Source organism: Muscardinus avellanarius (genome assembly GCF_963383645.1).
Source record: "Muscardinus avellanarius genome assembly, chromosome: 9".
Taxonomy (NCBI): domain Eukaryota; kingdom Metazoa; phylum Chordata; class Mammalia; order Rodentia; family Gliridae; genus Muscardinus; species Muscardinus avellanarius.
This window is the reverse complement of record NC_137795.1, coordinates 77213153-77238177: the sequence shown is the minus strand read 5'-3', so window position 1 is coordinate 77238177 and position 25025 is coordinate 77213153. Positions and strand designations below refer to the sequence as shown.

The window sequence follows — 25025 nt, the reverse complement described above, 5'->3', positions numbered from 1 at the left end:
CACAGCAGAAGGTTGCAAGTGCTTTACTTAGAAGGGGTCATGTTTGCCTCAACTCTGACAGTCTCACACAATGGCCTCCATTTTGACAGCCCTTCCCCAGAGGCCCACTGGTCAGCTGAAAAGGGAACACATTGTTGAGCCACTAAACCACCCTGGTGATGGATTAGTTTGGATTCAGGAAAGCGTGATTATTCTTGAAAATACACGAAGCTGAATAGACATGCTGATCTCATTCAGCTGATGAGAGGCAGGAAAGTTGGCTTTCACCCCTGCCAGCCCAGAGAGGGCTCAGCCCCATTCGTCCACTTTAATTTCTATCATCAGACCCATGTTGACTATACTCAGCATGGATAAAGATGCTACATGAACAGGCACAGAACTGAGCTTCCCTGGATTCTGTATCTCAGAGTCAGAAACAAGTATAAAGGGCTAGGTGGTGGTGGATTTGCTAATTTCGGTCTTCAGGGAGGCTGCTGAGCTAACGAAAGTTGATGTGTTGGACCCTATTTGAAAAACAAAATGTGGAAAATAGGAAGGCACTTGGCTCTTGTTATCCTATACAACAAATGCTCAGGCACAGAAAATATCACAGGTTAAAAATTAAAAAAAAAAAGCAATGAGTGGGATCATATGAATACAGGAAGACCATGCTTTCTAGCTTGATAAGAGCCACTAGATCCCATTGGAACTATTAAAGTAAATGCCAGCAATTCACTAACTCCTCAGATGGTGGGGGGCAATGCTTGCCTTAAATTTGCCCACATACCTATATACTCATGGCCATAACCTGGAATTCTTCCCTTCCTATAAAGTGACCAACATTTTAGAGTAGGCAGTTGAGGTTATTGGTTCTCTTTTTTTCCCTTCTCAGTTCTTCATATCTTTCTCAAATTATCTTTCGGCAATATGTTCATCTCTTTGCCAATAAACCAATGATCCACATGTAAATCAAAAAGTAAGAAAAAATTGGAATGGCTCTAAAAATCCAGACTGCCAAAACTAGATGAAATAGCTCAGAAGAGACAGTAATGGTTAGGAGAAAACTGAGAAAGTGATTTCTTTGTTCTGAACGAAGATAAATCGTTCATAAATTTTTGCCGTACTGGCAACTTGAAACTTGAAATTGGCACCAGAAAAAGTAAAAGGGAAAAAAACCGAAAGAATCAGGAACGCTTCTATCCTCGAAATGTCAGTTATATTTCTTTCTGCATGCCGATGCGGATATTGCTGAATACTTTGCCAATAGCTTCGAATAAGGGGTCACAGAAGGTGTGGACGTAGATGGAATAAACACGGCTGAGGCACTGAATCTCAATCAGGAAACTCTTAATGCACGGTACGACTGCCCAGATGTGCAGGAAAGAGAGAATGGCAAAGTAGATGCCCCAGATGAGCGCCATTGGGATGCCAAGGAGGGTGGACAGCAGGCGGTAAAACCAGTATTTGGTCACAGTGAAGGTGGTGAAGCTCGCCTTCCAGATGCCGTCGAAGCTGTGTGTCCCTTCCGGTTCTGCAATCACATCTTCAAAGTCAATCTAAAAAAAAAAAAAAGAAGAAGTGATGGGCTATGAGAGTGAAGCTGGAGAAAAGAGGGGGAAAACCACCACTCTGTATTTATACACCTCTCTTAGATTTATGTACTAGTCCTTTGCGAGATGCTTGTGGGTGAGCAGCAGCAGCATCCTTTGGAATTCATTGGAAACACAAATATTTGGCCTCCACTTTGACCTCATTGTATCTCCAGGGTGGAGCTGGAAAGAATTTTAACATGTTCTCCAGGTGTTTCTTTACAATGCCAAAGGTTGAGAACTACTGCTCTAGGGTCAACCAAATGGACATGATTAAATTCCTTGCCTTAAAGTTAAACCCAGCCACCTGGACAAGGATACAGGGTTCTCACTAAAATGGGAAGGACGTGATCTCATTTAGCTGCCTTCGATGACAAGCCCACATGCACAATGTTAAGGAGTAGTTGGTTCAGAACTGATAAAGGACTCTTCAAACACCGTTTACAGAATTAGTCCAGGCAATTCGCTCACTGTCAGCTGTGAAGCATCAAGAAGACTTCAGGGGTGGTGAGACTCAGGCAGGGCTTGGGAAGTGGGGGATGATGTGGAGAGAAAGGAAGAAGAGTCTGGGAAAAGTTGTAAGCACAGTGGTGGGAACAAGCCACGGTGAGGATGGTGAGTAACAGGTCAGAGAGAACTGGTGTGGCTGAGCCTGGAAAGACAGGCTGAGACGGGACTAGATGTTATTTTTCGTGCAGTGGTGGTTGATTGAAGATATTGGGCAGTTACAGTCAATGGCAGGCAGAGAAACTGTTGCTCCAGCTCAAGGTGGAGTTGGTAGGATTCAGTCTAGAAAAGTGTTTATAAACAAAACAAAAACAAAGAAAAGAGATTCTGGGAATATCAGGGAAGAAACATGGTTACTTCAAAGGTTGGGGGAGAGAGAAGTTTCGGATGAGGCTTCTGATCTGCAGAAAAGACATTGAGAAGAGGGTAAATAAATAAAGAAAAAGCGGTTAAAAATAACCAGACAGAGCTCCACTTTTGAGTTAAGCAACTTGAGAGTAAAGTTTTAGGTGATGACAATCACAAATATCAGTGGTCCACACCTAATGCATCCTATAGAAGTCCCTGTTGGTGGCCACCAGGAAGCGATCAAATGAATTTGCAGTCACATAACACATATAGTCACCACATGATTCTATGTGAATTGTCTCCATGTCATCTTGGGGTTCAAACCTATCTGGGAAGGTAGGTCACTGTCATTGTACAAAAGAAAAGAGGTGAAGGCAACTTGCTAACAGAAAAGGAGGACAGAGCCAGCTCAGTTGCTTGGTGGGGAAGCTATCCAAAGGCGTCTACCATAGTTTAAAATCCAAACAAGTTGACGACTGCCAGCCACAATCCAGCTAAGCTCAGGATTAGTGATCGAGGACTTGGATGGTTCCATGCAGATGCTCAGTGCCAGAGTCACCTTTGATTCAACACAATAAAATGTCTTTTGGAAAACACACATGATACTCACCAATTTTTCAAGTTTGTTTTCTAGAACATTCTGTTTTTGATATATTGCCCAGTGTCCTAATAGTCTAATATGCAAAAAATGTAATAGTGCAACAGTGTTCAATATAATAGTGTAATATGCATGACTCTGTAAATGAACAAATCTATTGTCATTTTGAATTTTTCTTTTCCTATTTTGCTCTAGACTCAGAGGTAAACATTTACTTGTATTTTGAAAAAGATTATAAGAAATGGATTGGATTAATTTTTCATGAAGTTTCTGTGAAACTTATTTGTCTGTGATGGGATTGTGTTCAGACACTGCATTTTCCCCAAAGCTATGAAAAATAAAGGCCTGTGGTTTTTCTTCCTTCAACTGCAAAATCTCTCACATTTATGATTTATTTACTTATTTATTTACTTATTATTTTTGCGGTACTGGGGATGGAACCCAGAAGCATTTTACCTCTGAGCTATACCTCTAGCCCTATTTTTAATTCTTTATTTTGAAACAGGGTTTAAGATGTAGAGGATCTCACTAAGTAGTTGAGGCTGACTGCAAACCTGTGATCCTCCTGTCTCAGCCTCCCAAGTACTGGAATTAAAAGCATGCACCATCATGCCCTGCTTATTGATTGGTTGAATTTTATTTGCTTTATTTTTGTGTGTATATGTGTTACTGGGTACTGAACCCAGGGCATTCTACCTCTGAACTACTCCCTCAGTCCTATTTTATTTTTATTTTGGAACAGGGTCTTGCTAGGTTGATGAAATTTTTACTTTTTAAAAATGAACTTATTTTTGTAAGAGAATTTGATGAAGTTGATATTGATACATTAGGAAAACGCTCTTAATCCATGGTCAAAGGTGAGCAATGGTGGTCTGCAAATGCCCTGAGATGGGCACACACATTGAGGATACAAAGGGAAAAGGTCCATCACTTTTATTAGAGAATAAAGCCTGTTACTAAAGAAGAATAAGAAATACTTTACAGGGGAGAGGCAATTCCTCCCTGTTTATAGAACAGACTCTGTCTTGAAGTTCTTTTCCAAGGGAACAGATAGTTCCTAACATTTGTTGGCTGGTTATTATGATCAATGCTTCTTATTTAACTCAGAGAGTTCTATGTTATTCTCACTTTACAGAAAAAAGTGAGATTCCTAAATGTTAATGAGTTGTCCAGATCAATAAAAGGTGAGTTTCAGGTTTAAATCTGATCTAAAAGAAACCAACTTTTTCTTTAAAACCATACCAATTTACATAAGTATTTAAAAAATGTTCTCCAAGGTGGGCAATAATTACCTCATAATAATCTCACCATAATTAACAGGTATGTTAAAAGAAAAGAATACTGATTTTAACCATCATAGTAAATAATAATTCCCATAGCCTGCCTCTGAGGACAACGTTACACCATACATACAACTGGTCTATATTATAAAAGTATATTCATTTAGGCTGGGCGTGGTGGTGCACGCTTGTAATCCCTGCACTTGGGAGGCAGAGACAGGAGGATCGTGCTGGTTCGAAGTCAGCCTCGCTGGCTTAAGAGACCCTGTTTCCAAATAACAATATAAAAATAGGTCTGGGAGTGTAGCCCAGAGGTAGAAGGGTTTCCAGGAACCCCAGTACCACCAAAAAAAAAAGTATATTCATTTAGCAAAGATATCTATGAACATATGAGTGTGTACTTTAATATTTCTTGATAATAACTATTTTTCTTAATGTAAATATAAGTGCTTTCTTCCATGAACATCTTGGAAGCTCTTATGCTTTCTTCTAAGTTGCTCAGTACATTTCTGATTGTCTGCAGTTTCAGTGGTTCTAGGAACAGCTCGCGAACATGATTTATCCTTAAACATCCAAAGTGAATTTCGAGTAGGTCTCCGAATGTAGACAGCAACATAACCAAAATAATATGTTGTATAAGTATAGCCAGTTCGTTGTTTGTGACTCTAGTCTTGAAAATTTAAAGTGGCTTGAAAGAATGCTAAAAGCATAGCAGTTAGGTTCAGCTGAGAAGAAAAAGTAAGGCAGGTTAAGAAAACACAGTGCAAAATTCTTACAGGCAGAGTGTTGTAGTATAGTAAATGCTCAGTAAGTAGCAGCATTAACCAATTCCTTGCTCTGGGTGAGGAGGCTTTTCAATATACAATTTTATCTTTTTATTATTTATTTATTTATTTATTTGGATACTGGGGATGGAACTCAGGGCCTTCTACCTCTGGGCTACACTCCCAGACCTATTTTATATTTTGTTTGGAAACATAGGCTCACTAAGTTGCTGAGAGCCTCACTAAGTAGCTGAGGCTGGCTTCGAACCTGCAAGATCCTCCTGTCTCAGCCTCCCAAGTATTGGGATTACAAGCGTACGCCACCACACCCGTTTTTTTTTGTTTTTTTTTGGTTTTTTTTTTTTTGTGTGGTACTGGGGTTCCTGGAAGCCCTTCTACCTCCTGGCTACACTCCCAGACCTATTTTATATTTTTGAAACAGGGTCTCTTACGCCAGTGCGGCTGGCTTCGAACCTGCGCGATCCTCCTGTCTCTGCCTCCCAGGCGCGGGGATTACAAGCGTGTGCCACCACGCCCCGCCACACCCGTTTTTTTTTTTTTTTTTGGTGGTACTGGGGTTCCTGGAAGCCCTTCTACCTCCGGGCTACACTCCCAGGCCTATTTTTACATTTTTTAAATTGGAAACAGGGTCTCCTAAGCCAGCGCGCGCGGCTAGCTTCGAACCTGAGCGATCCTCCTGTCTCCGCCTCCCAAGCGCGGGGATTACAAGCGTGCGCCACCACGCCCGGCCACACCCGGTTTTTTAATAGACGATTTTAATGAGGGAAACAATCAGCTGCAAAGCACGCAGTGGCTGTGAATTCAATGCCTGCCACTGGCTAAACAGAACTGACTTAATCTGTTAGCATCTCATCAGAGCCCACTGGGGCTGCCCGCTGCCATCTCCTGTTTATAGATGAGGGTACTGAGGGAGGCTAAGAAATTGCTCCAGGTCACCCAGATGCTAAGTAGCAAGGCTGGAACTTGGTGTATATCAAGTCTGCACTGTTTGCTTCTGTATCCTGGGAATACAACCCTTAAAATAGTCCTACTGGCTTAATTTTCATGCAGAGAGATGAGCTTCTTGAAACCTTTACATTTTGATTATTTAAAGAACGATTCTTGCTAATGTTGCCACATTAACTCAGGACAGTTAGTAATGAGAATGTTTTGGAGTTTTAGTACTTATTATATTTTTATGGCCCTGAACAGTATGTTCTCACAATCCTGGGCACTCAGCCAGGAATGTTTACTCTATTTAGAAGATATGGAAACTGAGGCACAGAATGATTAAAATGGGCTAGACATTCTCAAAGTCCCCAGTGAATCCATGGAAAAGTTGAAATTAGAACGGTAACTCCACAATTCCCAAGCACACGCCCAGCCTTCTGTAGTACACTGTTTCCCTGTGAACTGACACCATCCTCTCCACTACCTTCCCTGCCTATCCCCTTCAGATCTCCAGGCTTCCAATCACAGATGCTAGGTTTGCATCTGTGCTTGAACACGGTACTGGTCTCAAGAAGCCCTGAAGATTTATTTGCTGAGTGAACAACCATGCATCTTTCTGATAGTACCTAACGTGCTCATTGCACAGATGCAGTGTCAGCTTGGTTAATCTCTATCAAACAATCACTCTTGGGTCCTATTTCCTGGGAGACTCGTTCCACCTTCCCCTCTGCAAGAGCTGGTTTTGCCTGGAGCAGCACTTTATCAGCTCACTTTGATTTGGAGAAGCACAGGCCTTCAGATCTTGCTTTAAAAAATAACTACCACCCAAGAGGTGCAGGTGCCATTTAGTTTTTCAGAATGAGATGCTTCAGATGAAGCTGAGCTATTTCTCCAAAGAACTGATTTCCTGTTTTGTAATCTATGGAATGAGTTGCCCTTTTGGCAAGAATCATATGCTAATGTAAAGACCAAAGGCATGAGTGTGCTTCAGTGATATTTCTGTGTCTCAGTAGATGCTTTATAAGGAGTCAACAGTTTATATTACTAGAGTTTTATAAATGACATTAAATACCTTTGCACAGCATTGGCTTCTGATGCTTCAGTTTCAGAGACACAAGTTAACAAAAATCTAGCAGCAGACGTCAAGGAAAGCAATCTGTCTTGTTGTGTTTTGATAATACTTGGCTAGCGCAGTAAATCTCAGAAGATTTCATCCTGTTTTTATCTGAAGGCAATATTTTAAAAACAGTTTACATGTACATGGATTAAAAGAAGCACAGGCTCATTTTTTAATTTTTTGGTCTCAAAATCTGAATGTTTTATTCTTTAATAAGGAATTTTCAAAAAGAAAACTTTAAATACATTTGGGATTTTATATGCAATGGTGCTTACACATTCTGTTTCTATAGGAAAACATCTTTTTAGATTGTTAGTGGAAACTATGATTATGTTGGAATATATGAAATGTATTATATTATTGAACACCGTATTGCTCTCAAGAAGCCCTGAAGATTTATTTGCTGAATAAACACCAGCAAATAAAATGTATTATAGATATGATTTATATACTATATATTCATATATATAGTATTAAGATGTATTATATATATTTTACATATAATGCATATTATTAAAATGTATTATATATGTTGTATATATATATTATTAAAATGTATTATATATAGTTTATATACTATGTATTCATATATATAGCAATATATAGTGTATATATATATATATATATATATATATACACACATATATTACTTAAGATGCTTGCCAAAGACTTATCTATTATCTACCCAACATTCATATTTCCACATCTTGTCAATGGAAGCCTGATTCAGGTAAGTGGAGTAACCCTTTTATCTCAGAGGTTAGTCATGGTTGGTTACGCTTGGTGTTGCCATGTTAGTCTTCTTGGTGACTGATTGGTTCAGTGTAGACATGTGACTCAGTTTTGGCCAATGAAATCTATGTGGAAGTCTGTTGGGTGGGACTTCCAGGAAAGCTTTTTATTCCTTATGAAAAGACAAAGAGGCGTGTCTGGAAGTCCTGTGCTCTTTTCACCCTGTTTAGAATGGACCGTGCTGCCTAGATGAAGAGAAGCCATCTCCTGACCATGAAGTGACCTGCCTGTTTAACAGGACAAAAATCTGGACAAGATGCCACTTTTGCTATCCTCAAGCTCCTAAACAATACCAGCAGATTTTATCCTTGCCTCTTCTCTCTGTGGCACATATATGACCTACTTTTAAAACTACAGCTTTATAGGTTTCAGTGACCTGTTCAGGAAAGACTGTCAGAACACTCTTTCCTGTTGGTTATCATAGTGGGTGCCCATCTCCTCATATAGAAACATAAGTTCCATTTCTGACTTCAGGATTTCCTTCCAACACTGCCTGACTTTCCCCCCACAATGTGCTGCCTGACCTGTATCAGAAAACATTTGCTTCTTATTAATATTAGTTTTAGCAAAGCATGAATTAGGTGACAAACTGGATGAAACTAACATATTATTTTATCCAGAAAAAAAGTCACATTTAGATGTGATAGAAAGCATTTAAGATGGGTCTCAGCGATCCCCTCTCCTAGTATTTTGCCCTCTGTAATAACCTCCCCTTGAGCGTGGGCTAGAATTAGTGATAGCTTCTAAATAACAAAATGTAGCAAAAGTGATAGAGTGTCATTTCTGAGGTGAGGTTACAGAGGACTGTGGTCTCTGCCTTGCTTGCCTGTCTTGCTCTCTCACTTATTCAGCTGGAAGCCAGCTGCCATGATGAGTGTTGAAAGGAAGTAATGGGGCCTTTGATCAACAGCCACTGAGATGCAGAGGCCCCGAGGCCAACAGCCCAAGAGGACCGGAATCGCATCACCATCCTTGTGATCACATCACCTATATACGTTTTTAAAATTTGAAAACAGGATCTCTTAAGCCAGCACGGCTGGCTTTGAACCTGTGCGATCCCCCTGTCTCCGCCTCCCAAGCGCGGGGATTACAAGCGTGCGCCACCACACCCAGCCCCTAACTGCCAACTTTTAAAACTATTTGTCACCTTACAAACTTTACTTCAAAACAGGATATACCTAACCATAATTTAAAAAAAAAAAAGAGTCAGGGATTGTCTCATAAAGGTATTATAAACAAAGTTCTACGTACTTTTAATTTTTTGGTTTGTGATATCGATAAACATTTTCAAAAAACATTCATTGCAAGGACCCTTAAGTCCTTTACAAAAATCCACATGGTGAAGGAAGATGGCATTGTTCTGCTACTTTGCTAACTTGGAAAAGAGGAGATGCTTGTGTCTGCACAGAAACTTCACAACTTTGGCTATCTGCCTTATGAGCTGAAAAAATCAACCAACCAGCCCAATTCCTCAGATGCAATGTTGCTGGATTAGAAGCAATGCTGACCCCCAGCCATTAATACTGTCTCCATTCAACTTACACTTATGTGTCACCATACTCACAAGTTCAGAGGTAACCCAGGAAAACATAAAACAGGTCACCAAGTATGCTAAGGAGACGCTCAACAACACAGAAGCTCACTGGGGTTCCTGGAAACCCTTCTACCTCCGGGGTACACTCCCGGACCTATTTTTATACTTTTTAAAATTTGGAAACAGGGTCTAAGCCAGCGTAGCTGGCTTCGAACCTGCACGATCCTCCTGTCTCTGCCTACCAAGCATGGGGATTACAAGTGTGCACCACCACGCCCGGCTTTTATAGTCTTTTTATAGGGGGATATTCAGTGTCCATCTTACAAATTAATGGAACTGGGAAATAAGATGCTTCTATCATAATGCTTGAAGGCTGGGTCTTCCATGGTTTTCTAGAAAAATCTCACATGAAAATTATACTCATTCTTCCAATTATATCATGACCCTTATGCATATTAGTGACTCTGTTATGGTGTGTGTTCCTCATCTTATGAATAGTAACAAGACAATCCTAAGGATGGCTCTCTGTAAATCTCACACATCTTTGGCAAGAAAATTCAGGATTACAAATTTTCAAAGCAGAATTAGGCAAATTAAGACCTAAGCAATTCCTTGCCACTTTAATTACCTTTCTAGTGTCTGCCATAATTATTGCAGTCATAGAAAATATTTCTGGAATCCCCTTGCTGAATCCATTCATATTTCTCATACAAACAACCAAGTTATGACCAATGTCACTGAAAGGTTAGAGCTGCCCCAGCCCCAAAAAGGGGCAGGGCCGGAAGCTAGGAGGTGGAGCCCGGTGATTCTGGGAGGGGACCACGCCTCCCAGTCAGGAAGAAGAGAGTTCAGAGGGGAGCCCGACAGAGAGACAGAGGGACACACTCCCCCCCCACCAGCCCCCGTGGCACTGGAGGCCGATCTCCCACGAATAAAGACATCCGTAATACCGATTATGGATCTCTGCGTGTCTCTATGCGACTGGGGGACACGCCAATGACCTTTCAGTCACCCAAAATATGATCCATCAGATACACATAGATTCAATGATAGCAATGAGACTGGATACCTTAGAGATGCCAGTGACACTGGATAGGAGAACAGTAATAATACCCATCATGATTGGTCTAGGGTAAAACAACATCTTTTAGGAGCTTTTTTTTTTTTTTTTTTGCAGGTCTGGGGATGAAACCCAGGGGCATTCAACCTCTGAGCTACACCCCCTGCCCTACTTTTTATTCCTTATTTTGAAACAGCGTCTCACTCTGTTGCGGAGGGCCTAAGTAACTGAGGCAGTCCACACACTGCAATCCTCCGGTCTCAGTCTCCAAAATGCTGGGATTACAAGCATGCACCACCCCACCTGGCTTTTTTTAGGAGCTTTTCAAGGTAACCTTTAGCAAGACAGAACTAGTTTGGCACAGAATTTAAAATATCAAATAATTATGATAAAACATACTCAATTTAATCTGCTACAGGACCTACAGAATGTTCTCCAGTGGATAAACCCTCAAAACATGGTTTTCTGGACTCAGTTAATACATTTGGATGTGATTGTATTTGCTATTAATATTATTCATTCTTTTTGTAGTAATCAAAAGGCTTCAGAAGCTGCGTGTGGTGGTGCATGCTTATAATACCAGCATTTGGGAGGCTGAGACAGGAGGATTGCAGTTTGTAGACAGCCTCAGCTACTTAGTGAGGCCTTTTGCAACTCAGTGAGACCCTGTTTCAAAATAAAAAATAAAAAATAGGGCTAGAGATATAGTTGGGAGGTAGAATGCCTCTGAGTGCCATCCCCAGTACTGAAAAAAAAAAAAAAAAAAAAGCTTCAAAGCAAGATTCAACATCACCACAAGACAACAGGAAATTTCCTGGCCTTCATGAAGCTATATCATTTATAAAACAAAAAAATGGAGAAATGTGGGAAACTGTTCTAAATCTAAAAATATATTGGTTTAAAGACTTATTAGCTTTTCCTCTGCTTTGGTAGAAGATTACCTTTCTTGAGGGAATTAAAGACAGTGACCTCATGCCCCTTCACTAAGCTAAATCCTTTTTTTTTTTTTTCTTTTTGCTTGCTTTGTTTAAAGTTTGTTTACACCTTAGGGCAGTAGAAAACTGCCCTGAGGGGGAAGCTGAAGACAGCAACCTCTGCCTCACCTGCAAGACTGCCAGATAACAACTTACCTTCTGAAGCATTCCTAACCCAATGCTTTGCTCCCCAGCTAAAGACAGCCCATGATTTAACAACCCAGTTTTAACTCTGGAAAATTGTCATGAAGGAAGAGCCGAGTTTCTCTCAGGGAGTTTGGCTCTCCTGCCTTCTTCCCTCTCACCTCTTCCAGGACAGGAATAAAGTCCCAAGAGCATTTTTTAATCATGTTGTCCTCCGACCTGCTAGTACAGAGCCCCCGGCAATACAGCCTTTTCACCTTTCTCCAATTCATGCCTGTTATAGTTGGATACAAAATGTTCCCTAAAGAGCTCATTTATCAGTGTTTGGATTGGATGTAAACAAATCATGAGGGCTGTATTTCCAGAAGCGGGTAAATCTGTAATCTTGGGTGGTACCTGGTGGGTCGCAGGTTGTGGCTGTAAGAGGTGGTCCCTGGGGGGTTTGGCTTTGGAGATTATATTATTAATGGTTCTTTCTCCTCCTGATTCCTATTTTCCTTCTGGACTCTGTGGTGTGAGAAGCACAGTCCATATGCTCAGTCCATAGGCTCTCTCTCCACCTCCCTTATCAGGGATTTCATGCCCTGAAATCCATGGTCCTCAGCTTTACATGGACTGAGCCCAAAACTATAAGAAAAATAAGTCTTCTTTTTTCTAAGTTACATAGTCAATCTTTATATTATAACTGCAAGTATGCCAATACAAAATTAGAAAACTGTTAGAGTATTGATAGTGTTTTACAGCACTACCCAAATATATTCAAATGGCTTGGATTTATAACCGGATAGGCTGCAAAGACTAAGAGGCACCTACATCTAGAAAACCAATTGCCAAATCTAGATTCTTAAATATAATGCTCCAAAATATGCTGGCACAGGGGTCTCACATCTCAGGAGTTCTCAGCAGAATTAATGTGTCTAAAGAATCATCTAGGGAAGGATGTATGTTGAGATGCAGATTTCTCAGGCCAGGCATGGTGGCACATGTTTGTCATCCCAGTACTTGACAGGCTGAGATAGGAGGATCGCAGGTTCAAAGCCAGTCTTGGTAACTTAGAGAGGCTCTCAGCAACCTAGTGAGACACTGTTTCCAAATAAGAAATAAAATCAGGCTGGGAGTGTAGCATGGAGGTAGAGTGTCTGTGGGTTCAATTCCCAAGAATAGGAAAAAAAAAAAAAAAAGCCTATTTCTCTGGCTCCAGTTGAGACTCTGATCAGACTTTCTGGGTTGTGGTCTGGGAATCTACATTTGTAATAAGATTTCTCCACCTTCTTATGCAATAGATAGAGTATGCCATAGCTGTTTGGGTTTAATGACAGCTTCTTGTTCATGCCACTCTTTCCTTGCCATGCCTCCAAGCCCTGATTTACTTCTTGTTTCTTTTTGGGCACTTGGCATCTGAACTCTGGTGAATAAATGAATGGAAACTCTCTTGTAAAAAAGATTTTTTCTAATTTAAACCTACAAATGTTTGTTGTTGGACAAGGATGATCATTATTTATCATGGAAAACATTTAGACAATAGAAATCCTGATTTATTTTCATTATTCTCCACCCAGTATAAACAAATACATGTTTTTAAAAAATCAAATACATATTTCCAAAATCCTAGTGTATGTACTAAACTCAGTCATATGAAGAGAAGGCTTCGACCAATTCCAAACTCCCTTCTTCCTTCCCACACATATTTCCAACATGAGCTGCCTTTGAAGTGGATGGGATTAATGTTGTACATTAGCATGTGGGTGCAGGGAGTTGAGAAATAGCACAATTAAATGTTACCAGAACATAGAAATTTTGCTCTAATACCAATGTGTTTTCTCAGAGGCAAGACTTACCAGGCCAAAGTGGCTCTGTTGGGGAAGAGGCTGAAGTGTCTTGTAGCTCGTACTGAAAGCAGGAGGCCCGGGTTGTACTGTAAGCGCCTGGGATTGCATTTACAGTGACCCACTCACAGATTTAGAAAAAAACTAGACTGGGGTGCGGACACTGACTTGTGTTCTTGGGCTTGAAGATGCATCTCCCTTGCCGTGTCAGACACTAGGCAGATTCATCTTGCACAAACACACAGGATTGCCTCTTGGGGAGGAAGGGAGATGAACAAATTGTGAAGAGGGAAGAAGACAGGCAGAATTCACCTACTGCTGCAAGGTTGGGGAGAGCTTTGGGATGTGAGGCGTGGGGTGTGCAGGGCCCTGTGGTCATGGGCTGGCCCTCCGGCTTGGACCCCAGAATTCATCCCTTCCCAGTCACCACAGGGGCCTTGGAATAATAGTTCACCTTTACAGTGCCCTGTTTTACTCATCCCCTTCTTTTACAAACTTGAGAAGTTCTAGATTATCTTCATAATATTAATGGAGAATTGCATTTTATTTCCCATTAGGGCCAAGCAAAGGTCACAACTAATAAATGACTGGACCAACATTAGGCCTTAAGGCATGGCTGTGTCTGTTGCAGCGGTCCTGGTATCCCCCATAATGCCTAGTACTTCCATGTACATGTTAACTAGCAAATAGTTATTTCTTTTCATAGCCTTGATATTTAAAAGACGTGATGTTATTGAATAGAAGATGCAGGGATACATTAAAATTTCACTGACCATGATATTGTTTCTTATGAATTCTTTGCCTGGTATTATAAATGTAGGTTTCTTTTTTTATCTTGTTCTGTTTTGTTTTGTTTTGTTTTGTTTTGTTGGTGGTGGAGATTGAACCCAGGGGCATTATACCTCCCAGCTACAACCACAGCCCTATTTATGTTAAAACAGAGTCTCGTTAAATTGCTGAGGCTGGTCTCAAACCTGAGATCCTCCTGTCTTAGCCTCCCAAGTACTGGGCTTACAGGAATGTGCTACCATGGTCTGCTATCATACACAGAGACATGTGGGATTTGTGAAGCCACGGGTCCTGCTGCTCCGTGTTGTCCACACCCCACTTCCCAACCAAACTAATGGAAAACATATTTCCTGACTCAGCAATTCACCATCTCCCTGAGGAAAGAGTGTGCGATCCAGCAGGGGGAAGGTTGGCTTCTTTCTGCTCTCCACTCCCCACTTTCAGCTGATCCTCATGTCTGCACCACCTCACTCTTCTCTATCCAGGACTCTGGGGTCATTAACTGAGTGCCAAGGTCCCCACTACCTTGTCATCTCTTTCTGGCTTTTCCTGATTTGTCCAGATGTTTGACTTACTCCCTTATTCCTTAGGGCTAATAGTTCTTAAATATTAGTATACTTAAGGATTTTATGTGGACACCTGCTAAAAGACAGGTTCCCCTGATCTTTAAGTCTGATTCAGTCATCTGAGAATAGGGTCCAGGCATCCTGCCTTCTCGGTATGGTTGGGATCTAAACGGTCCCTCAAAGGCCTGCATGCTGAAGGCTTGGTTCCCAGCCTCAAGTTGGTGAGAGCTGTGGGAGGTGAGGCCTTGTGGAATGAAGTTCGGGCACTGAAGGGTTATAAGAATCATGAGGTGAACAGCATCTTCCACCACATTCCCCCACCATGATGTACTGTGTTACTGCAGGCCCCAAATGACAGGGCCAAATGGCCATGGACTAAAATCTCAGAAACCACGAGCTAAAAGAAATCTCTCCTCCTTATTATTTATTTGTTTGTTTGTTTGTTTATTTATTTATTTATTTATTGTGGTACTGTGGTTTGAACCCAGGGACATCTACCTCCAAACTACAGCCTTAGCCATTTAATTAATTAATTAATTAATTTATTTATTTATTTATTTTGGTGGTACTAGGGTTGGAACTCAGAGGTTTTTTACCTCCGGGCTATACTCCCAGACCTTTTTTTATATTTTTTTTATATTTGGAAACAGGGTCTCACTAAGTTGCTGAAAGCCACACTAAGTAGCTGAGGCTGGCTTTGAGCCTGTGCGATCCCTCCTGTCTCAGCCTCCCAAGTGCGGGGATTACAAGTGTGACCCATGACCATTCTATCTCTGCTTTATTTAATTTTTACTTGGAAACAGGGTCTTGCTGAGTTGCTGAGAGCCTTGCTAAACTTGTGTCTGGCTTCAAACCTCCAATCCTACTGTCTCAGTCTCCCACCAGGTGTAAAGTAAAATGCAAGTCCATATACAATGTAAAGCACAAGAGAAGTCCAGTACGCTTGGTATCAACTTTAATGGTATGGTTCTCCCGGGGATGGGGCTGGGCAGTTCCGGGGACCCACGAGCCCATCCGAGGCTAGAAGGGGAGGGCCCTTCTTTTAAGATATGCATCTCGGGGGGTGGGGTTTACTCGTGGGAACACATGATTCTCATGAGATACTATTGCCAGGCAGACTCGTTCTGTCTCTGGGGTTCTACCTCCCCCTACCCGCGTTATCGCTGAGATAGCAGGCATGTGCCATCATGTGTCGGGGCCCACTCGGCTGGACCGAGATGGCACCCAGGCTTGTTGCCAGCGTGGATTCAAGATGGCGCCTAGGCTTGCAGCCAAGTCATGAGACTCACAAGATGGACGTCTCCTTGAGCATGCGCAGTGTGCCATGCTACGTGCCTGCAGAATGATCAGTGACGCAGCACCTCGTGCTACCACCAGCCTGCCTATGAGAGAGTCAGAAATGTGCATGCCCTAGCTGTGGAAGCTTGGGGTTGGTAGGGAATAGAAGGAGGGATTATGATGCTGATATATATTGTGCTTGTTGTACGCATTGTCAGACATATTAGACATATTGAGAGACATATGAAGAAGAAACATATTAAGGATCCATTAAAGAAGAATTCATATTTCAGCTGAAGAGGTGTCTGTGTCGTTCTCTAAGCCCCTGCGGGTCGGAGTCTTAGGGGACGATAATCATGCCCAGTTTAATTTTTTTTTTAAACAGGGTCTCACTAGGTTGTTGAGAGTCTTGTCATGTTGCTGAGGCTGGTCTCAAGCCTGTGATCTCCCTGCCTCAGCCTCCCAAGTACTGGGACTACATGCATGCACCCCCCACAACCTGCTATACCTCTCCTCCTTTATGTCAGAAATAGAGATCTAACATATCCTCCCACTTTGATGAAGGTCTTCTGGGGAGGACACCGAGAAATAAACCTTTTTTAGGCTTCATTCTCTGCTAGGCAAAAATGATTTTTAAAAAATTCACACTCAAATCTGAGTGATTGTGATATGGTACTGAGCTGCTTTTGAAAGGTGCCCTGGTTAATAGCATAGTGGCTGAGCTGGGCCTGGTGGCACATGCTTGTAATCTTAGTATTTGGGACGCTGAAACAGGAGAATTGCAGGTTTGAGGCCAGCCTCAGGAACATAGTGAGATCTTCAGCAACTTACTGAGACCCTGTTTCAAAAAAAAAGGGATAGGGGTTTGATCCCCAGTACCAAAACAGAAAAAAATAATGATAGCATAGAAGCTGGGTTTAAATCTCTGCTCTGCACTGTTATCTCACATAAATGACTAGATGTCTCTGTGCCTTGGTTTTTATTTGTAAAGTGTGGGTATGAAGATGCCTGCCTCCTTGTTGTATGGAACAATGTATTAACTTATGCAAAATGTTTAGGATGGTGCCTGCTACATCAGGAGCTCTGGCCCAAGTGTCTTGGCCAGGAGAAATGAGAAAAAATGTCAGGCATTCCAGGAACAGTATTGGGGAGATGGAGGAGTTATCTTGGAAAAAGAGAATCTTTTGGCATTCCTAAAATTCTTCCACACAGTGGCTTCTGATTTTAGGCCCTGCTATTAAATGAGCAGGAAGGATCAGGTCATCAGGAGCAAGTCAATGAGCTTCTGGTGCTCTTTAGGATGAGGCACACTGTGGCTGGTATGCTGTAGGGGAGAAGATGCCCCGGTCAGGTGAGGGCACGGAGTGTCAGAGCAAGCGGCATCCCGCCCCATGTGATGGACTCTCTGTTTTGGACTATTTCCTTTCTATCTTTTCCTCTTTTCTTTTGAAGGCAAGCACCAGGATTCTCCATCTGTTGCTTCTCCTAGGAGGAAGAATGAATCATTGTGGTGCTCATAATGCACACTGAAAAAAAAATTTATTTTTGGTAATGGGAATTGAACCCAGGGGACATTCTACCTCTGAGCTACACCTCCAGACCTTTGTGGGGGTTTATTTATTTATTTATTTATTTATTTATTTAGAAACAGAGTCTCACTACATTACTGCTCAATGGTTTTGAACCTGTGATCCTCCTGTCCCAGCCTCCCAAATAATGGGATTATAGGCATATACCACCTCAAAGGGGCTCATACTTTGAGATTTTAAGCCCTCCTGCTCTGAAACACAGATGTGCATTCTTAGTTTACATTCAATAGAAAATAATAATGCATGGAGTTATGTCTCCTCTATAAGTTATGTTGAAGTCCTAATGCCCAGGACGTAAAAATGTGGCCTTATTTGGACCCAGGGTCACTGCAGATGTAATCTGCTGAAGTGCGGTTATACCGAGTAGTGTAGGCCCCTCATCTAAGATGACTGGTGTCCTTTTAAGATAATAGCCACAGGAAAATCCCAGGGGAAAGGTCATGTGACAATGCGGGCAGAGCCTGGAGTCATGTGGCTGCAATACAAGGAATGCCAAAGACTGCCAGCAAGCCACCAGGGACCAGGAAGAGACAAGGCAGGAGCCCTTATGGGGCTGCCGGGGGGGGGGGGGGGGGGGGAAGGCCCTGCTGACATCCTGAGTTGAACTTCTAGTCTGCAGAACCCTGAGACAATACATTTCTGTTGCTTTAAGCCACCAGTGTGTGGTGTTTTATTAGGAAAGCTCTTGGAAATGCATACATATCCCCCTTTGAAGTTGCTAAAACCTATCCTTAATAAGAAGAGGATTTGGGGTTCCAGAGGAGTTTACCTCTTCCCGCAGAATGCCCATCTTTTCTTGGGGAGACCCCAGGTTGGAACCTATAGCCACACGTGGTGTACTCCAGACCAGCTGGCCAGAAAGAAAACTTCTTCAAGAACCTGGCCTTTTTTGTCCATGCAAAATCACACTTTCATTATTAAGAGAAACATCTAGCCAGGCATGGTGGTGTACACTTGTAATCCCAGTACTTGGGAGGCTGAGGCAGGAGGATCACGGGTTCAAGGACTCAGCAAGTGGTGAGACTCTCAACCACCTAGTGAGATCCTGTTTCAAAATAAAAATAAAATTGGGCTGGGGTGTAGCTTGGAGGTGGAATGTCCCTGTTCCACACATACACACACAAAAAGAGAAAATTATCTATTTGCAGATGGCTTAGTCTAAAGCAGCCTGCACATCTCTTTACTCTTATTTTATTTTTTTTTCTGCACAGCCTCTGTTATCTATTTGGTGGCACTTGTTGATGTTGAGTGTAAAAACAAGTGACATAGAACAGAGAACAGTGTAAAAATAGGCCAAGCAAAGGCCAGCCATAGGAGGTGATTAGTTAGTGAACTTGGACAGAGACAAGTGTTGCTTTGGGGAACTCGTGCTTGCCAGCCTTGAAGATAAATAACTACAGCCTTGCCGAGTGTTGAGAGTTCTGACTCAAAACAGAGAAGCCCTGCCTCATTTAATGCATGGAAGCCTGAGTTTATCCAAATATGCAATTAAGGGATTCATCAGAGGGTTGGCTTGCTCACCAAGTTCCCTGTTTACGCTCAGGAGTTTGTTATTGTTTAACCTTCTGGGCGTGACATAAGACAAATATGAATGATTACCACACTAAAGAAAATAAAAACTCTTTCTATTTTATAAAAGGCACAAGAAATGGAAATATCTTCACCATTTTCAGGCTACCCATTGGTCCAAGGACACATTTGTTTGAACCAGAACTTTTTTTTTTTTTGGTGGTACTGGGGTTTCTGGAAGCCCTTCTACCCCTGGGATACACTCCCACGGGCTACACTCCCAGACCTATTTTTTAACCTTTTCATTTGGAAACAGGGTCTCTTAAGCCAGCCAGGCTGGCTTCGAACCAGCGCGATCCTCCTGTCTCCGCCTCCCAAGCGCGGGATTACAAGTGTGCTCCACCACACCCGGCTGAACCAGAACTTTTAAAACACTGTTAACTTCTCTTCAGTTTCTACGGTATACTTCCCGATGGCAGAGGTTGCTTCCTCCCGGTCAAGTCAAAGTGGGTTTGCTAGCAGCCTTCACCTTACCTCATTGCTGGATATTTTTTTTCCTTCCAGTACTTTGAGTCTGTTTATTAAACAAATAGAAAGTGAATGAAATAAATCTCTTCAGGTATGCACGTTGCTTGGCAAGTGAGGAAGAAGATAGTTCTTGCAAAGTCTAGCCCATTGTACAGAACTGTTGACATTCTACATAAGGGGGCGGTTAGAACACAGTACCTAACTTCAACAGCAGGGATTCTCTGCCTGGGTACCATTGGCATTCTGGGCCACACACTTCTTTTTGGTTGTGGTAGGGACACTGTCTTGTGCACCAAAAGATGATTATCAGTATCCCTGGCCTCTCTGCACTAGAAGTCAGCAACATCCTCTCCTTGGTGAGAACTATAAATGTCTCCAGATATTGCCAGGTGTCCCACTGGAGGAAAGGCAAAACTGCACCTGACTGAGAAGCCTTCTCTAGAGAATCACCATGTGGTGTGATGTGACAGGACCTCAATTTTAGAAATATTTAGAGCCTAGAATGCTTGCTTATCTATGGCAGGACGTTTTGGTTTACAATCCTGTGGTCTTGTGGTTCATTGATTCATTCAATTCAATATTTGTAAAGCACTGATTTTTAGGATGGAACAAGTGCAATGAGGAAGCAGGACCAGGTCAAGGTCGAAAGGTTGGCTATGGGTCATTGAAAAGGGGACAGGGCAAACAAAATACAGACGGCCTTTGCCGCTCAAACTGGCTCAGGGGTCATCACCATGGAGGTCAATGTCTTCTGCAATGCACTCCCTTGCTTGTTTTATTACGTGGTACTGAATATTGAACCCAGGAGCATTCTACCTCCAAGCTATATCCCCAGCCATTTTTTTCCTAATTCTTTTGTTTTGAAAACAAGATCTTATTAGGTTTCTGAGAGTCTCATTAAATTGCTGAGGCTGGTCTCAAACCTGGGGTCTTCCTGTCTCAGCCTCTCATGTACTGGGGTTATGGGGGTGTACCACCACCCTGGCACTCTCTTACTTTTAAGGTGAGAGGAAATCACTTTTTTATTCGCCTCTCCAACTTACTCACTTCTAGGATTTTGACTGGAATCTTGGATAATTTCTCCCAGGAAAATCTCCCAGCCCTTTCCAGCCCCACAGAGGCCCATTTGCTGTTGGTTTGGCTTGGAACACTACTGGATAATTCTGAGTTATTCCTAAGGTCTTAACCAAAATATTCTTTCTTAAAGATTTCTTTCTGGCCCTCCTCCTCCTTTCTCACCTGGATCTTTTTTTCATCCAGCCTACCACACTCTTAGTTGATGGTATGATTCTGTGCATGCATGGTTATTATTTCTGCTACTAGACTCTACGCTCTGAAAGGCAAGAGTACTAAATTACTATTGGCCGAATGAACGAATGAATGAATTAGTGAATACAACCACTTTCTAAATTATATTTTTCACTTTCTCCTATATACAAGAACACCATTCGGATAATATCCCCTTCAGGAAGGTGAATTCTGAATGTGTTATTATCTGAGATTCGTACTTGCATTCATTTGATGGCATCCATATTTTTTAAAGCCAGACATAATTTTGGTAAAAGTGAACAAAAGGCGACTCATCACAGGAAAGACAAACTGCCAATTCTGGCTTGTCATAAAATTTGGACTCAACCTACAGATTTTGACACAGCTTTGCTCAGAGAGGTGACCTGTTCCCTAGGTTTGCTCAGGTGGCCTGGAATTCAGACAGCATTCCGTTTACCTGCATAATCATAGAGCTGGGGGGCTAAGTGACAAGATTAAAAGCACACAGGGCCCTCAGTGCCAAACTTCATATGGGTCAGAAAGAAACAAACTTTACAGCTGGGTGATGGGAAAATGTGACTCACAGTAACAGGGCTTCTGCCGTGTAGCTCTTAGTCATCTGATCCTATTGCTCACAGATGGGCTGCTAGAAGTTCATGAACATGGCTGCATGAACTAGGTGGATTTGACAACTGTCGGCACTCAGAAAGTCTGAGCATTTTCTATTTAGCTAAATCTTTTAAAGGTTGTCCTTTTAAAGAGCGTTGTTCTAATTGAAGTTATGCACTTCTCGGTTAGGTGAACTAAGATGAGTTGCCTCGTGGCAGAAAATAAAAATACTGGGAGTTTGTAGCCAACTTCGGAACGAACTCTCTGGTCCATCTCGGAACACAAACGGCCGATTTGGAGGCCAGGGCAGTAAAAAGGAAGATTGCAGAGTACTGAGCTCAGACTGGAGAGCGAAAATGGATTCCAGTTCTTGATCTTCAGTGCCAAATGTTTACTTGTGGTACATTTGCATCCAAGGGGCCATCTGTAAACTCAGTATTTCAAAGTCCAGGTAATTAAGTCCCACAGTCCAAAAATTAAGAGTGAAGATACCATTTGGTAAAATCTAGGAAAAGGGTAATAAAAACACGATTGAGAACCTCTCCACCACCCTCCCTGAGCCTTTGAAGAGTCCCACTCATATGAATACTGGTCAACTGGCATCACAGAGTTTTAAAACAAAAGTGATTCAAAGATCATCTGCTTTTACATTCTGATTGTTATAGATGAAAATATGGCTGTCCCAAGACTATACATAGCTTTTCCAGGGCCCCAAGGCTGGAATTCAGATTCCTCTGAATTCAGTGTCCCCATCTGCTCTGATTTCCATCAGTAAAGTACTTCTGGGTGGCATGGATCTCTTCGCTGCCAGGCACTGGACAATGAATGACACCTACCTATTCCTGGGCTCCCTGTGGCCACCAGCACTGTGGGAATTTTTTCTTTTTTTTTTTTTTTTTTTTTTGCACCTTGGGGAGAAAAACCCAGTGCATGTTGTCAGCTCCATAGGGTGGGATGACACCTGGCACTCTAGCCAGCAGACCTTTCTCTTGGGGAGAACAGAGATCAGGTAAAAGAAAATCAGAAACAATGGAGCCAAATTGCATAATAGTCATATGCTCTTATTCAATGTTCCAGGTGGATCTTATGCAGTTGCTGCAGCAGAGTTCAAGAAGTATTTTTGTCATAGGAATTTGAGTGGCAAATATCATATTTCAATAAAAATACTAAGAGCCCTCTCCATGAGGACCTAGTGAAATAAAAATTATGATACGTATTTATTTATTTATTTATTTATTTATTTATTTTTGTGCATCTAGAGATGGAACCCAGGGGTATTCAACCTCCGAGCTACACCCCCTGCCCTATTTTTTTTTCTTTATTTTGAAACAGGGTCTCACTAAGTTGCAGAGGGCCTCACTAGGTAGCTGAGGCTGTCTGCGAACTGCGATCTTCCGGTCTCAGCCTCCTGATGCTGGGATTACAAGCGTGCACCACCTTGTCTGGCCAGACTCAATTTTTGATGTGTATTATTAGCACCTGGGATCTAAAAAATAATAAAATGTGGGCTTGGGTCCTACCACTGACCAATGAAATCAGAGTTTCCAGGGATGGGTCTGCATAACAATTGTTTCAGTGTAGTTTGTTTGTTTGGTGTTGGGATCTGAACCAAAGGCATTCTACCTCTGGGCTACAGCCTCAGCCCTTCTTTCTATTTATTTTATTTTTTAACAAGTTCTTGCTGAGTTTCTGAGGCTGACCTTGACTGTGTGATCCTCTTGTCTCACCCTCCTCAGCATGGAATTACAGGTGTGCTCTTGGCTCACAACAGTGTTTTAAAATGCCCCCTAGATGGTCTTCAGTCAGGGTGAAGAGCCACTGGTCTAAATTTGCACAGCCACCCCACTTTGCATAAGTCACACTCTCCCATGCATTTATATCACAATGGGAGTTTATGTCAGCTGCAAAATTGTGTGAGTATGCCATGTGTAGGCGGGAGTGGATGGGCAGGCTTGCCATAAAGATGATGTTTCATGCTGACCTTTTGGTACATACAATGCATGCATTTTTCAGTGTTCTACTTTCAAATGTTTACCACTTGCCTTCTCAACCACTGATTAGAACAATACCACATCAATTCCTCTTGATTCCTCCCCCTTAAAAAACAAAACAGGTATCCTACTAGAATCGAGGAACTTGTTTATACGTATGATTGCATTTAATTAGGAGACTATTAGGAAGATTGTTATACTCCTAATTACAACTCTAGAAATAGAAGAAGTAAGGAAATTAACACACCACTATTACCAAACAGTGGCCTATGACATGTTCTGGAATTAACCACTCTTATTACTTGAAAGTATTTTCCCCATATAATATAAAATATTTTATTTTTTAAAGCTGGCTTTCCCCCCTAGTTCTTGTCTTGAATAGTGACTGTATCAGGGCAATGTTTTTCTTTTAAGTCTTGTGATAACCTGGCGTAACCAAAGATAGTTGTCATTCCATCTTCCCTTAACTTCCAGAAAGTCCTCTAGACGACACGGTCTCACCTGGGAATTCCTCTTTACTAGTTATTACTACATGTTGCTCTTCTCTGGGATGTCTCCAAAATCTCTCCCTCCCCCTTAAGATTAAAACAGGACCCCATTATTAGTAAGTCTGACCAATAGCAAATGATGCGATCATGCGTATGGCATTCCCTTTGAGATGCTTCATTAGGCTTTCTTGGGAACATTACTGGATTATATTTAATACTCCGGAACAACCGACACACTCAGTTCGGGCTTTTCATTGTTCAAGGAGTATGCAGTGTGGATTTCTTTGAGGGTATGTTTACAATAGGTTCTCAACCAGAAGAGTTTGGTCTCCTTAGGGCTGTGGAATTGTTCCAAGAGGGTTCATTTTGTATTTGGTTCACCAGGCATCTTGGTTTTCCACATCACAGGATCCCTCAAAAAATGACATTCCTCTTTCTGCATTTTCTTATTTTTTATATGCCTACCTATTTCTTTCCCAGTTAGTATCTATTTCATTTCTAGTCCTTTAACATTATTGTATTTTGTACTGGTCTTCATCTTGTTTTCATGAGCTATTTGTAATTTGTCAGAGTCACTCCGATCTTATTTTATCATAGTTGTTAAGAAGATCACTGTAATGGATATCATTTCTAAGTTGAGAGTCCTCTTGACTTGTTCACTCCAGTCTCTGATAAAATATTAAATGTGCTGGGAATGTGATCCTGCCTGTATGTTAGGTACCAAGTCACACCTAAAATTCATACTACACATCTTCTCCCTTTTGGGTGGCTACTTCCTAGTCCTGTCTATTCTTAACTGAAGAATGAACCAGATATTTTGTATTTAGCCTGTTGATAGGGAAACTTGAGGTCAACACTATAAGTCTTATTTTAATACATATTGCAGTAAATCCTATCACAGGAGATAAGCGAAGGAAGCATATCTGGGAATGAGCTGACATTCATT

At 41.7% G+C, this 25025-nt stretch overlaps 1 protein-coding gene across 1 annotated transcript in view; it reads right to left on the bottom strand.

Annotated features, from left to right (window-relative positions):
* Positions 1–1193: 1193 nt before the first annotated feature.
* The window catches only part of CAV1 (caveolin 1), a gene marked incomplete at both ends in the record, with an annotated part of 39154 nt that continues 15322 nt past the window's right edge, over positions 1194–25025 (bottom strand). The window contains one exon of the mRNA XM_080701440.1: positions 1194–1535. Coding sequence (XP_080557566.1) covers positions 1194–1535 — 342 coding nt within the window. The remainder of the gene's footprint in view (positions 1536–25025) is intronic.